The sequence below is a fragment of the Pseudopipra pipra genome, chromosome 14 (genome assembly GCF_036250125.1).
Source record: "Pseudopipra pipra isolate bDixPip1 chromosome 14, bDixPip1.hap1, whole genome shotgun sequence".
Classification (NCBI taxonomy): Eukaryota; Metazoa; Chordata; class Aves; order Passeriformes; family Pipridae; genus Pseudopipra; species Pseudopipra pipra.
In genome coordinates, this window is record NC_087562.1 from 8,695,540 (window position 1) to 8,711,428 (window position 15,889).

General features: G+C 46.9%; 1 protein-coding gene across 14 annotated transcripts in view; it reads left to right on the forward strand.

Moving 5' to 3' along the window:
• Nucleotides 1-862: 862 nt before the first annotated feature.
• Nucleotides 863-15,889, forward strand: part of NFAT5 (nuclear factor of activated T cells 5) — a 58,839-nt gene continuing 43,812 nt past the window's right edge. For 11 of the 14 annotated variants that reach the window (XM_064670458.1, XM_064670463.1, XM_064670460.1 and 8 more), the window contains exon 1: nt 864-1,138. Coding sequence is in view for 7 of the 14 variants with exons in the window: in XM_064670454.1 (XP_064526524.1) it covers nt 1,066-1,138 (73 nt within the window). In the remaining 7 variants the exon portion in view is untranslated. Of the gene's footprint in view, nt 1,139-15,889 lie in introns of all 14 variants that reach the window. The other 3 variants (XM_064670450.1, XM_064670452.1, XM_064670455.1) reach the window with 2 other exon arrangements.

Here is a 15,889-nt window from a genome sequence, read left to right on the forward strand (position 1 = left end):
CGGGGGCACTCATTTCTTAAGGCATTTACCATGTCTGTGTCAATGATAACGCACTACTGACACTCCTTTGGCGTTTCCATGTTGTTTATTTGGAAATAGCCCGTTATTTTGGACAATGTTCACCAGTGGATGTGATGACAGCTCTGCCGCATGGGTTTCCATGGCAGAGCCTTGAAGGGGGACGGAGCCGGCCCTGACCCACGGGGGGCCGTCAAACCCCAGCACCGGACCAGCCGGTTCTGGCACAGCCCTGGCCACCAGAGTTGGGGGCAACCTGTGCTGCCGCCCTCCCCCCGGGGGCCTCCGTGATCCTGGGGCCTCCCTGAGGGGCCATCTCTGCTCCCCTCACCGCGGGACCCCCATCCCGGCTCCTCTCACTCCTCCCCTGTGGGTCCATGCCGGCTCCCTCACCCCGAGGTCTCCCTGGGGGACCATCCTCACTCCCCCCATTGCCAAGGGTTCCCTTCAGGGACCACCCCAGCTCCCCTCACCGTGGAGGGCTCCTGGGACGAACTTCCCTCATCCTGGAGGTCTCCCAGGATGGACCATCGAGGGGGCTCCCCTGGGGGCTCCCCGTGAAGGGCCGTCCCGCTTCCCCTGATGCCAAAGGGCTCCCCCAAGGACTCCCCTCACCTCGGGGTTCTCCCCAGACGGTCAGTTCCCCCTCCCCATTCCAGACTCTCCCCCCCACCATTGCGCACGCGCGGCCGTTCCGCCCCTGCCGCTCCCCCCGCTCCCCGCCCTCCCCCCGCGCACGCGCGAAGCGGCCGCGCCGCCGCCGTTCCCCCGCCGGCCCCTCCCGTGCCCCGCGCATGCGCAGCGGGCTCGGAGCGGCGTCGGGCGCGCTCCGCTCACACCGGCCCCGCGCGCGCCGCCCGCTCCCGCCGCCCCGGCCCGACCTCCCGCCCGGGCCCCGAGCGCAGCCCTCTGAGCGCGGCCCCGCCGCCCCCCGCCCGCCTGTCGGCTCCGCTCCGCACCGCACCGCGGCGGAGGCAGCCGCGCCCCCCCGGCCCGGCCCCCCCTCCTCCCGCCGCCCCCTCGCCCCTGCCGGGCCGCGGAGCTGCGATGCCCTCGGACTTCATTTCTCTGCTCAGCGCCGACCTCGACCTCGAGTCCCCCAAGTCGCTCTACTCCAAGGGTGAGTGTTCGCGGGGGGGCCCGCGCCGGTACCGCCGCTCCCGCCGGGCCCGCGCCCCGGGCCGCCCCGGGCCCCGCGGGGCATCGCCCGCCCGTCGCCCCCGCCCCGGGATGCGCGGCCGGAGGGGCCCCGGGGCCGCGCGGGGCCGCCCCGGCTCCCCCGGCTCCCCCGGCCGCATTCCTGGCCCGGCCGCGGCTGCCGCAAGAATGTGTCCGGACAGGTTCCGGCCGCGGGGCCGGCGGCGGGGGGCTCGGCCTCGGGGTCCCGCCCGGGCCCCCCCGGCGCTGCCCCGACCCACGGGACGGGCACCCTTCGGCCTGGAGCGGCGGCTAACGGAGAGCGCCGGCCGGGCCCTCCAGAGCCGCTCGTTTAAGTCTCCTGGGAACGGGGCTCGGTGGAACCGGGGAGCTCGGAAGTTTGGGGTGGAACTCCCTGGGTTGGGGTAAAACCAGGCACAGAGCCCGGCGTGGGGAGGGCGCGGGGCGACGGTACCGGGGGCTCGGAGCATCTCCGCGCGTTATCCCCGGGCACCGGGGAGCAGGAGGTAAAGCGGCATCGGCTGTGGGGAGTCGGACTCGGAGGGGTTGGAGGGCCCTTAAGAGTAAATTAAATTAACACCTGCTTTTATAATATCCGAATTTGAGCTCTGACAAGTGCACGAGAACACGGATGAGTACATCAGGACAAGGGTTATATACCACACGAGTTTTTAACTCATTTTCTACTATTTAAAAGACCTGAAAGTCACTACTAGTGGTTTGTGGTACTCGCAGTGTCTACTAGTAGTTTAATAGTAGTTTCTTGAACACATCTGCCCACAGTACAGCTGGTGGGGGAAGCAAGTTTGGGCCTCTACAACTGAAAAAATTGAAAGTCCCTTATTACCCTAAAGTGAAAGTTTAAACCAGTTTAGTGTTGTTACAAGGAAAATGAAACTTTTTTAGGATCTTTGGAACTAGCTGTAGTGTGGTCTTTAGCTCTGAGTTGTGTGTTGTTAGAGGTGAAGGTAAAAGAAAGAAAGACTTCAATGAATCAAAGCATATCTTGGAAGCTCTCAAACTGCTCAGAGTCATCTCACTGTTTAATTGGTATCACCAATACCTTGTAAGCTTTCTTTAGGATGTTACTAGAGGGGTTCAAGGTTTTCCAGTTACCCAACACGATGTATTGCAGTTGGTTTAAATCCTAGTGAGGGTAATAGGAGAATATTTTGAAACAAGGTAGTTCAATTAAAAATACAGGTGATAAACCCCATCAAAGTTATCCTACAGGAAATTTGGGAAGTGCGCACTGTTAATTTGGAGCACATTGAAAATAAAAACATTCTGTGTAAGCCACAAAATTTCTTCAAGGACTCGTGAATTGAGCAGAAATTTTGAACTGCCCAATCTTACTGTGAATTCTTGGGGTTTTTTTGTATTTAATGGAATAGTTGAATGTTTCAGGTAGGAAGAGGTCTCAAACTGATTAATCAAGTGTGTATTTTTTTTCCGGTGCGTGGCTGTGGGTTCAGAGGTGGAGGAGGTCAAGGGAAGGATGTTGTGGCTGAACTGAGCTGCTTGATCCAAGCAAGCAGCCCTGACAGTGGTGTATAAATCAGAGAATGGTTACAAAGAGGTTAAAGCAAGGTTTGCTTTTTGTATTTTGTCATAATAAAAGATCAGGGAGGTGATAAGTTGGAAAGCACTTTAAACTTTAGAGCTAATGATTACACTTTTTGAGAATGGATAATGAAGCAATCGTGAGGTATATTGGTATGATTTCAGCTGGATCTAGGAAAAGGTGTTGGTGGTTCTCTGACTGATCAGAACACATTTCAGTGGGTCTTTTTTCTTCCTAGATAGATATGGATAAACTCACCCTGTGGACAAGTGCTCTGGCTCAGGGTACGAGTACAACTGATGAGATAAAGGGAAAGGTCTGAACACAGCGAGAGAACCACAACTATGCATTTATGATGAGGGTGTGTTAGAGCGAGTAGTTTCTCATAACTGCTCTGCTTTTAGCAGTGCAGGCGCCCGGGGGTGAGTCCAGCCCCAGGTTGAACTGGGGCCAGTGCCTTTTCCTCTGGATCGAATTCCTATGCCCTGGGGTTGGTTGTGGTTGGCGATAGGAGCCCTGAGAGTCATCAGGGACGGTCCTGGGATGTTTTGGGAGCGCAGAGATGATGAGAGAGGCTGAGGTTGGGGTGGTCTGGGGAGTTTACAGGGGTTTCTGACATAGGAACTTCAGTTTATTGTAGTTAAAGTGGCAGAGTCTGCATGCACTGATTAAAAAAGCAAGGTTACATTTGGAAAGCCAGTGAATGGAGTTTTTTGTAGTGCAGTTTTTTTATGGTATATTTTGTCCCGTTCTCTGGGCAGGCTGGGTTACGTCATCAGCCTGTCCCTGTGCCATGTGTTAAAGTTTTGGCTTCCATGACTATCTCAGTTAAGATTTTTGTTTTCATATTCGTTAAAAAGCATTAAGCAAAACTCTAAAAGCTCCCATACCTCAGGTGAAACAGCGACGTGAGTCCTTAATTTGAACTCTGATCTGCTAACTCGTTGAGTCATTTCATTTATGCGTAGCTTGAGAAAGGGAATATTTTGGGTATCTAAATACTTTATCTTGCATCCTCGTGGATGTTCCAGGAGCAGTTCCAGGCAGAATGAATTCCCACGTGCACAGTTCAAGCTGTTGTGTCCCCCGTCCTTTCCTTGTGGCTCCGCTCATGCCAACACTGACGCTCACCAACAGTGAGCTGGACTGGGGAGCTGATCATGTTAAAATTAACTCAGCTTCTCCCTTATTCCTTCCCAAGGGAGAAGGGGAGGAGGAATGCTGATTTTTAACTGGGTTTGCCGTGGGTCTTCATGAATGGCTTGTGCTGACTCAAGGAAGGGACATGTGGCAACTGGCTGTGGGGAAGGGTGGGACTGGTTCTTTCAGCAGCTTATATTGGCTTAAAATGATGGTGAAGCTGTTCTTAACTTGCAGGCCTCTGGAATAGGATTTATAAATGTTTTATATATTGATTATAGCTGTTAAAAATGAAAGAAATGGGAAGTGTGGATTCCAAGGCCTGTTGCTGGAGCTCATCCCATAGCTCCCGAGGAACTGACTTGTATGAAGGATTAAAACCAACCTTTAATGTATAATCAATATTAAATAATGTATAATCAATTAAAAAATGCTTTGTAACCATTGCAGAAGGCTGGCATTTCCTGATAAGAAGTTAACAGAGATACAAAAAAGTATGCACCACCTCATGCAGAAAATATTTGGGCTGTAGCATGTTTCTTTCCCATCTTTACATAACACACTGTCCTTTTTGGAATAAACCAACCCAAATGTGCATACAGATTAGTAATGTAGTAGAAAAATCACTGGAGCATAAAACCTAAAACCTCGAGGCTGGTTCTCCTGTGTTTGGGTATCATCTGCAACATTCAAATAGAGCAAAGTTGGCTCTTCATTGGAAACAGGCAGAGGTGAAAACCTGTAATTAAAGCATCTCATCAGATGTCAGGTACCAAATCTGATTAAACGTGGGATTAATTTAGCTAATACATTCATTTTGAATTACACAATAATGTGTGTGTACTAATGAAATGGCATTTTTGCATTGCAGCAAGTGCCATCAGAAGTTTTTATTTATCTCCCCTGATTTTACTTTCCACAGCTGAGTGACTGTAAAACTGTGAGACTTCCTGGAATTTGGAAGCAACAAGAAGAATGTTAGTATTCTGATAAATAGCTCTTTTGCCCTAAAAATGTCATATAACCAAAACTCAGTTTTTCTTCATGCTTAAATGTGAACTGACTGTAATCCACTTGTGGGTGCTGGGAATTGGGATACAACACGTGGGATTTGGTGAGTTTCTTTTTTTCTGCCAGAACTTTTTTCTTCCCATGATCCCAGGGATAACATTGGTCAAAGACAGTGACTGAATTATCAAAGAGGGATGGAAGAGATGCCCTATAAAAATAGTTTTGAACCTTCAAAGTAGTATTAGCAGGCTTTAAGAATAGAAATCAGACTTGGCTTTTTTTTGTAGCAATTTTTATCTTCTTTATAGCTGGTAGAAGGTGCCATGGTGGGCTGTGCTGAGTGTTCCGTGAGGGATGGATTCATACATCCACCGTTTGCAGCTCTTCCAGCTGCCCCTGGGACATTCTGACTTAAGTCAACTGAAATGGATTTGACCGAAGTTCCTTAAATTTTGTGTCAGCCTCATGAATGTCCTTTTCTCCTTGGAATCTTACTCTTTTGTTGGCTTTAGAAACAAAACTCTGGAATGTGTTGCAAGATGATTGTGGTGCTGGGGGTGGGGGGAGGATTGTGAATTCACAGCTTTCCACGGTATAATTTGAATATTCTGGTGGCAGAGCTGCCTGAACAGCCCCTTTCCCCCGCCGTCTGTTCTCACCCATGGACTGTGCTCTGAATCGTGCCAGCACAATTGTTGTTTGTGGTTGGGAGATGAATGGGACTGGGAAGCTGATCTAGAATGGGGATATTGTACTTTTGATCGGATTTTCTCACATTGTTCTGCTTCCTGGTCTAGTTACTGTGCAGCTGCACAAGGAGTGGTGTCACGACAGGAAAGGGAGTCTGGAACACTGGGATTAAATTGAGGTGGGAGCAGATGAGGTAGAACTGCTAAACTGGCTCGACCATGGGAAGAAATGCTCCAATGCGCCTCATGTTGTGCCTTCTGTAGCATTTGTTGAGCCCGTGCTCTTGTGCTGAGACCAGGAAAGCAGGATTCCTGCTGGAGCTGGTTTCTTGGGAATTGGTGAGGAAATCCATTTCTGGAGCTCGGGGAGCTAGGCAGGACACTGCAACATCTCCTGCTGCAGGTGTGGATGGAGGAGTGTGAGACTGCTCCTGTCTGGGGTTCTCCCATGCTTCCCTGCTTGCACCTGAGTGTAAATCATGGAATTGTTAAGGTTGGAAAAGACCTCTAAGACAATCAAGTCCAATCGTCAGCCCAGTACCACCACCGTGTTCATCACTAACCATGTCCCCAGGTGCCACATCCACATGGTTTTGAACACTTCTGGGGATGGGGACTCCACAACACTGCCCTGGGCAGCCTGTGCGAGGGCTGACAGCCCTTTCCAGGAAGAAATGTGTGGTGTGGATCAAGGAGTAGGGGAAATTCAGAGAAATTAAATAAGCTTTTTCTTTGGTTCTAAGACTAGTTGGGTTTGTTATTATCAGTTTTACTCATTTCGGATACTTCATGCAGTTCTGTGAAAGTTGTAGTTTTTTCTGTTAGAGAGTCTCCATACATTGGTTGATTCTTTCATCCATGGAACTGTTGAAGTTCAGGTTGGACGGGGCTTGGAGCAACCTGGTCTAGTGGAAAGTGTCCCTGCCCATAGCAGGCGGTGGAATGAGATGAGCTTTAGGGTCTCTTTCCACCCAAACCATTCTGTGATTCTGTGATTCTTCACTGCAGTTTAGTGTTATAAAGAAGTAGAATTTTCTCATCCTACATTTCTGAGATTGTAGGTTAAGACTTTTCATTTTTTATGAAGCGTCTGATCTTTATTTATAAGTTTTCAACAGCATGGTTACCTTCTGGGATCTGTTGACTAAAAATGGTTGTCAGCCTGGAGACTTGATCTGATTTTTTCACTGATAATTGGCTTATGTAGTTTTATTTGAAAATGTATTTCACAGAACCATTTAGGTTGGAAAAGACCTCTAAGATCATAGAGTCCAACTTTTGAATGATCCCCACCTTGTAAACTGGACCAGAGCACTGAGCGCTACGTCCAGTCGGTCCTTGAACACCTCTAGGGATGGTGAAAATGAAAGACAAATAATATGAATAATACTTTGTTTTATACAAAAAGGCAATGGCCTGAGCTCATTTTGAGGTGTAGAAGTGCTGGTATACCCCAGCAGAACTTGGTGAGTGGCCAAAGTGCAGGTGAAGTCAGCTGTGTGGTCATGTCTGTGCACTTATCGCGTTTGTTATCTCTGTGTGTATGGAAAGAGTAAACTGAGGAGGTTGAATATTCAGATGAGTTTTGGCTTTCTCATTCACAATTATGTTAGGATCTGACTGAAATGAATTCTCAGACCCAACTCTGAACAAACTCTCAGACCCAGCATGTGCTAATGGGCACAGAGTAAAATCTTCAGTAACTGCTGTTTGCAAAGCAAGCAGTGCTTCAGCAGTGTTTGAAAGGTAAATGTCCAACTTCAGGTACATTATTTTACTATGCTGTGTTGCTCTGAGGGATCTGTGAGGTGTATATCCCTGCAAGGACTGAGGAATGCTACCACTATTATATAAATACGCTCTGTAAATTGTTCTCAATTCCCCTCCATGACTTGTCCCTCCAGCACTTGGAAAGGTTTTATGGTCGCTTTGTAAATAGTCAGAAAGGGTTTGGGGTCACCTTACAAAGTTTATAAAACTGATGTGATGTGCTGAAGTAATGCAGAGTTTTGATCCTAAAACCACGTTTGAGTTGTGATGAAGCTCAGGAGGTTTGGAAAACAGGGAAGGTGGACAGTGGTTCCTGTTGATGCCCAAATAAGATGAAGATATGGGGGAGCGAGATTTAAAGAAATCCTAAAAAGTTTTCAAATGTTGGAGTTTCCATTCCGTTTCAGAAAAAGTGACACTACATCCAGTTGTTTCAGGCTCTCATTGTCTGGAGGCCTGACTTTTTCTGTGTGTGTGTGGATTCACTCAGCAGAAGAATCAGTGAGCTTGGACAGGACCACTGTGGGGTGATTGAGAATAATCATCCACTGGGTTCAGAGCTGCTGTTAACTGGGACAGTTTTCTGCCTTTGCAGTGAGGATCCTTTGTATGGACAGGTGTAAATTCTTACTATTTGGGGCACAGTGGGAGCATCTGGATGCTGACTCAGACCTTTTTTGACTCTTGATTTGATTTTGGATTCAGCAAGAAACTCCACAGTCCAGTTGTATACACGGTGAAGAAATATTTCTTGTCTTCCATTAAGTTTACACTCTCTTCACTGTAGTATTAGGAATGGGAAGGTCTCCTGGTAGTATCTGAGTATGCTTTGTTTCTAAGGGAGGAAAAAGGGTGGCTTTGCTTGGAATGTGTATTCCTATTAAAGCAGATTTACTGAGGAATTTATAATTACAGTTCCTAATGGTCTTGGTTTTATCTCATAAGTAAATGCTGCAGAGCTCAGGAATTGGCCTTAGGTTAAACTTCTGGAAACAGTCAGATGTCCCAGTTGTGGGTGAGTCTCACCCAGAGCTGGGTGAGTCTCGTGGAGGCAGTGCCAGCTCTGTCACAGTCCTCGAGGCTGGCATGGACCTCCTGAGACCCTTAAAAAGGGACACTTGTTTATCACGAGGGTGTGCCTTAGATATTGACTTTTTGGGCATTCCTGGAGTTCTGTGCTCCAACCACACTCAGCATCTTCAGCAGTTTTCAACTCCTCTCTTCATGTCAGCAAGAGAGAAGGACCTTCTCTCATCTCTTGTCTGTGAGTGTGAGCAGTGCCCAGCCTTAGCAGGTGTGCAGGTCTCACCTAGAAGTAAATCCTACCTTGTTTTTCTTTTAGGGCATCTGAATTCTAGCTGGTGCCATCTGCCTTGCCTTGAAACCCAGCACCGGTGCTTTAATCAGATGGGAAAATAATTTGGTTTCTTATTTTGTGGCCTGAAAGAATTGAGTTTAAGCTTCAGTAATTCAGTTATTTGCTGCTACTTAAGTGAAAACAGTGCTTTTGCAGGTATGGTAGTGAGGAAGGATTATGTTGGTTAGAGCACATTTGGGTGCTCCTCGCTGTGCAGGTATTTTGATACATTAACACAATAGCAAAAGAATTCCTTTAGAAATATCAGTGCTCCTGAACCAGGGTGTCTGCAGCCTCCCATAAACCAGGGAGTGAGTCTGTAGCTGATTGTCACCATTTGGAAGGTGTTATAATAGAAATACTCTTCTAAACTTCCTGTAAACCTTTGCCTGTAGTTTGCTGCTCTGACGAGCAGAGGTGGGTTAATCCATATTTAGTTTGATTTGTTACAACTACACTTAAGTTTTAGGAGCTTGGCAGTTCCAGAGAAGTTCCACCACTGATTCCTTCATTGCTGTCTCCTGATTCTGTTGGGATTTTAGCACTGTAGTGCAACGAGGAATCTTTTATCCACATTTTGCCATTAAATACCTGGCTTAAGTTCCCACTTGTCTCCCAAGGGCCATGTATTTGGAGAAGAACTTGCTTAATGCCTTGAAAACCTGTTTTTGCAAACAACTTGCATGTTTATTTCCCTGAGGAATCCCTTCCGGGGGCATATCCCACAGGTTTACCTGAGCATGCACCTCATGTGCCTGATCAGTTGGTCTGTTGGAAGTGTGTTAGATGTCAGACTTTCCCCAAAGCTCTGTTTAACTGTACCAAGGAGTACTGTTTGTTAAACATCATCTTTCTTTTTAAAATCAGTGTTTATAATCAAACACAGTTGAGTTAGAAGTAGAAAGCAAAGTGATGGTAGGAAGCACAAATATTTCTCAGTTTTGGTGACAATGAAAGAAAATACCTTTTAATGGCAGTGTCTGACTAACAGGAGTGAAGGGAGGGAGGTGTAAAGGTGGTGGGCTCCAGATGCTCCATGTTGTGTTAGGAGTTACTGGGACAGGTCAGGTGTCGTGAACACAGCCTTTACACTCAGGTTTATAGTGAAAAACTGAACCCAAGAGATGGTTGCAATGTGTTGGAATTCTTTCAGATGCCTTTTATTTTTCACATCAAATATCGTGGTACAGCCTGTAAAGAAAGTAGTGCCTGTATTTTTCATTGCCACCGTTGCATTTCTTGTTCCACAGCAAACGTAAGAGATGACAAAACCAACCCCATCAAAAAATAGTGCAGACTTGAAAAAGCTGAGAAATGTTGTTCTGAGACCACAGAACATTACAGGTCAGGTGGATTCTGAATTCATGTGTGTGTCCCTGGATTCGATGGTGCATTGCTCCTAAGGAACTGCCTGATTACCTCTGTGTTTCCGGTGAACTTTGATTTTTGAAACAACACCAGTGTTTTAAATAGGTTGATAAAGAGTTATTATTCTTTGATTGCACAGTGTTTGGGTTTCTTTGAACATTTCAAGGCCAGATTGGACGGGGCTTGGAGCAACCTGGTCTCTAGTGGAAGGTCTCCCTGCCCATGGTAGGGGGTGGAACAAGATGAGCTTTAAGATCCCTTCCAACCCAAACCATACTGTGATTCCATGATTCCATGATTCTCTGCTCATGTACCTGCAAGTCTGTCAGTCCACACTGCACTGTCTTGTCCACAGTGGTATTCAAAGAGTATTTTTCAGTTCTTGGGTTTTTGTCTGGAGTTTACAGCTGCATAGGACAGACATTTCAGTAAGTCATTACTGGTCCATTCCTTGAAGTGACAATTCCTAAATAATGTTGTTCTCTCTTTCTGAAATGTGTAAAATTGGATGCAAACAAGATCCAGGATTTATACTGCCTGTCTGCATTTATAAAAGTCCTCTTTGAGCTGTGAATGGGGATGACTGAAACACGGCCAGGAAAGCTTTATTTGACATTTGGAAAAATGCCATAAATAGAATTCAGCTAACACATGCCTTTGTCAGTTGTTGAAATTCAACTTTAAAAGGATTAATTTCTCAACCCTAACCTGCTGTGCAGAATCCTGAATATTGAGATTAGCAGCTTTTCTGAAGATTGGTGGGATACTGCAGGAGCTGGTTCATGTTCAGTTACGAATTGCTTGTAAAATTACCTTTTTAATACTGGCATTTTTGGTACTAATACTTGTCCTTCAAAAAAATGCGAGAAACAATTTTTAGCTTTGATTTTTATTTGAAGTACTAGAAATAATGATACTGTGGAATTGTCCAAGGCCAGGTTAGATGGTACTTAGAGCAACTTGATTTAGTGGAATATGTCCCTGCCCATGGCAGGGGAGTGGTATGAGATGAGCTTTAAGGTCCCTCCCAACCCAAACCTTTCCATGATTCTGTGGTATTACAGCTGTGATCAAATTTTAATGACTTCAGTCATTAATAATATATTATTGGTCATCTTTCTCTCAGAAGTGTCCCTTTCAGGAAACTCCTCTCTCCTTCACTAACATACTATAATGTGCATTTTGGGCAGTAGCAGCATTTGCAGGCAAGATTTGGATTTTAGTGCCCAGTGATACGTCATCAGCATGCAGTGCTCAGATCCTCTGCTGATTCTTCAGAGTGGAGCTGCACCAACATCAGCTCTGTAATCCTGCAGTTTTCCAGCACAGGCAGCACTGTGGCATCTGCCTTTCCCTACACACGCGTGAAGCCTGTTGGTTTAGGGGTTGCTGCTTTTGTCTGAAGCCAGGGGGAACTGGAAGGAAGATTTTCTGTTTGGCTGTGTAAAACATCCTTGTGTACACTGCAGTTCCTTTGAAAAGCTGCCACTGTTGCTGTAGCAGCAATCCAGCCCTGCCAGGGCTGACAATAACAGGAGCGCCGGCGGGAAGACCTGCTTCCAGTCTTTGCTCCGCATCGGCAGATACGCTGGGGATGTCTGGCAGGTGGAGGGAATAGTGCTCTGTAGTTTGTTCCCTCTGTCAAGTGAAGGTGACAGAGCATCTGGGAACTGTGTGGAATACCATGGGCAGTGTTGGGGAGTTAGACAGAACACGTAAATGTCTCCAGGAACAGAAGGAATTAGCTTCTATGTATTTTAGATTGCATACTCAATTTGAACTGTGTCCTGTGTTTAGTCATATTCTGAGACATACTCAAAAATATGACATGAAAGCAATGTTTTAGTAAGTGTTACCTGTAGGATTGGGCACTGGGTAAGATAGATTGGACTGGTAGCCTCAGGAGTTATGCTCTTACTATGACTCAGCTTCTACTCTTGCAAAAATAGGAGTAATCAGACCAGTAACTCTGTAAAATGTTTTAGGGTGTCTGCATAAAGACTGTTAAGTAGTGTCTGCTGTCCTCCTGCTCAGCCTCACTATGTATGGGCTGCTCCTTGCTCTCTGGCTTTTGCCATGCAGTTACACATTGAGTGTCACAGTATCCCAGACTGGTTTGGGTTGGAAGGGACCAGTCCCACCCCCTGCCCTGGGCAGTGGCACCTGCCACTAGACCAGGTTGCTCCAGGCCTTGTCCAAGCTGGCCTTGGACACTTCCAGGGACGGGGCAGCCACAGCTTCTCTGGGCAACCTGTGCCAGGGCCTCCCCACCCTCACAGGGAAGGATTCCTTCCCAATATCCCATGTAAATCTATATCCTTAGGGTTTAGTGAGACTTAGCAGTCCTGCATTAATGGTTGGTCTCAAAGATCTTAAAGGTCTTTTCCAACCTTAGTGATTCTGTGATTCTGTATTTTATCTATTCTATGTAAGCTCAAGCAGGGTCTTCCCCTTATGCTCCCTGGGAAACCTCAACCTGTTTTCAGGGCTGTTTGTTTCCTTTTCCCTGCTGCTGAGCACCTGATGGTAAATCTAGTGAAGTTGCAAAGATTTTAGGAAATGCAGGAGCTATGATAGTCTGTAATATGTCCTAAATCCTCTTGACAGATACGGAACAAAAGCTGATCTACTCTTTGTTTTGTGTTCTTTACTTCTTTCAAATCTTTTTTTGTCACTTTATAATATAAAACGTCTGCTTTAAGCAGAGCTGCCACGGCCTGCGGTTGGGGCGGGTGACTCTCACTTCTGCAAGTGAGAGTTTGGATCTCCTACGGAGTACTCAGAAAAGCCAACCAAACAAAAAAAGCAGGAAAAAGCCCAAACCCCAACAACAACAAACCCGCCGCACTGGAGTAGGAAGTGCTTTAGTGGTCACTGACCCGTCTGGGCTGTGCCTGTCTCAGTCTGTTTCTGTTCTGGTTTATGCACTGGGCTCTCTGTCTCTTGTAGTTGCCTTTCTCAGACTCTCAGAGCTTCCTCTGTTGAGCTTCTTACTGAATCCTTGTTATCCTGCTTTGGCTTCCATCTGCACAGTCCCTGTGCCAGCCCCGTTACCGATGTTGCCGTCTCAGGGGGCAGCAGTCCCTGAGTGTTCCATGGGCTGGGGACAAGCTCCTTTCACTTTCACAGCAGTTACAGGTGTGTGATTTAGAGGAGCTGTAGGAATGGTTTTGGCTGCTCACTCAAAGACAAAAAGGCACTGCACTGTCATATTTTCACTGCAGGATTTACTCCAGTGGATCCTGAGGTTACTTCTCCCTGTTTAGCCTTGAGGAAGCAAGGGAGATGTGGACTCTCTAGTGGTTCTAATGCGTGTTGGAGTTGAGGATGGTCTAAGTTTTCCAAAGCATATCCTTAATTCTGTGAGGATATTGGGAAGAAATTCTTCACTGTGAGGGTGGTGAGGCCCTGGCACAGATTGCCCAGAGAAGCTGTGGCTACCCCATCCTTGGAAGTGTCCAAGGCCAGGTTGGACAGGGCTTGGAGTAACCTGGTCTAGTGGCAAGTGTCCCTGCCCATGACAGGGGGTGGGACTGGATGAGCTTTGAGGTCCCTTCCAACCCAGACCATTCCGTGATTGTACAGTTCTCTGAACTCTCTGTGCTGTAATAATCAAACTTAGTCAATGCTGTTCCTGGGGTCTGCAGGAGGACCTGTTTGTGTTGGATGTATGGAGGGAGCCTGGGGAGGGTGAAGAACTGGAGGGTTCAGCTGGCTCTTACAGGTCCTTCCTGATGGGTGAAATAATTTGCTTCCGAGTCTTCCCACCCCCAAGCTTTTGTATACAGAAAACTCCACGAGGGTCATGTGACACCAACATTTTTAAACAAAGTGAGGCTTTGTTTACATGTTGAATATTTAGAGCTCTGTTCTTTAAAAACTCTCTGTGAACTAAGCTATTGTCCTGGATTTGGTGGCCTACAATAAACTCAACCACTAAACTGCGGTGTTTATCGTGGACTTCTGAGTGGAACAGAACTTCAAGATAAACAGATAAACCAACCACAAGGTCTTCTGGCAGAGGCCTGGATTTTTTAGGCATAGAGTAGATTCTGGTTTTAGCATCTCTTACCCACAAAAGTTTCTGAAAGATTTTAAGTCACGTGTATAGTTTAAATGCAGCTGCCTTTGGAGTGAGGAGTGACAGTCAGGCCCTCAGCTGACATTTGGAACCTTGGTAATACAGGTTGAGCCCAAAACTGTGTCTTAGATTAGCATCATAGCAAGTTTATATATATGTGTGTGTGTGTGCTCTGAACCTGAATCTGCATCCCTAACTGGGGAATATGGACACCATTATTTTTTACTTCATAGTTTCTTCAATTTGCTGAGCACTTGTGCTTCCCTTCACTTCCCTGACCTCCCCCCGTGTAGCAGAGGCTACTTGCTGCTTCATGATTTCTAATTGTTTTTTAATCTTAGTTCCATATAAACAACTCTCTTGGCCTGTTTGCTTGCTTGTTTTTTTGATCAGCTTAGCGTACATCATTAGAAGAGATTTCTGCTCGGATGCCACCAGCTGATTAGAGGAGCACACCAAGGTTTTGTGTAATCTCTGGTGTGACTGTCATGTGCTGCAGCAAGGAAATGGCTTTGGAAGAAGCAGCCAAATCTGTGCGGGTATTAAACCATGTTGAGGAGACGAGTATCAGTGGGGATCAAATGGGCAGCCATTCAGTACAGGGAGCTTATTAAAAGACAAGGATTAACTTTGCTGCTGTTCATGAGGTCATGGAAGTGGTAAGGGATTTTCAGGATGTACCTTCCCTTAAAGGCAAAAAAATCCCAGCAGCAAGTGAAAGATGCCCTATCTCTGCCTCTGCTGCTGATAATTTGGGTGGTTCTCATTGTCCCTCGTGTATTGATTGTGCTCTGCACATGATTTCCTTGGAGCAGAAAACCTGTCCTTACCTGTTATTCCAGGGCTGGAGATTGAAGGTGTGCTGCTGGAGGAGTCCCTGGCATTAGAGGAGTGAAGTCCCGGGAGCAGATCACCATGGTGGAACAGGCACAGATGAGCTGGAGCAGAGCCAGGGCTGATTTCAATGACCTCCTCAAGGCTGGGCTTGGGGAACAACCTGGAGAAGTGGCATTGAAGTGGGGCTGGGGCTGCAGCCAGGTCCCCTTGTGTTACTTATGGCCTCATTTGCCTGCAGGTCAGGGCAGACTTTTCCATCAGGTTTGTGACTTGGCTTCCGTGCATGAAAGTTCTGGGTAACAGGGCTTTGCTTCAGGTACAGAATAGCAACACTGGGAAGTCTTTGGTGTATCTGAAGAAAATTCTGTAATGTTTAGGGCATTTAGAGGTACTGGCAAAGTGAGGATGTCAGTATTCCTCGTGGATGGGCTTGCTGTTTGGACATTGGAAACATTGGAAATTGGTATTCTCTGCTGTTGTCTGTGTTCCCAGTGTCACCAGGTGCTGAGTTACAAGCAGCAGCAATTTGGTCAACCAACCAGAAGCATCTCAAATTAATTTGCATCACAGAAGTTTGAGGACAGACAAGTTCCGTAACACCCTGAACCAGTTCTAGTCCTACCACAGCACAGGTTAACAGGGCACTAAATTACTAGAAATCACAGTTTTTAATCTGTACAGCTGAAATTTCTGTGTAGATGCAAGCAGAGAGTCATTGAGGAGTCATGACAGGTGGGTGGCTCAGAAGAACCTTGCAGGTGCTGCGTGTGAGGGAATAGTGGATCCTTGTGTACGTGGTTTGCTGTAAGGCTATTAGGAATGAGAGTACTCCCCATGGTGGGAATCCCTCCTCTGTGGGAAAAGCAGGGCTTTCTTTGGGACTTGTGCAAGCTGCA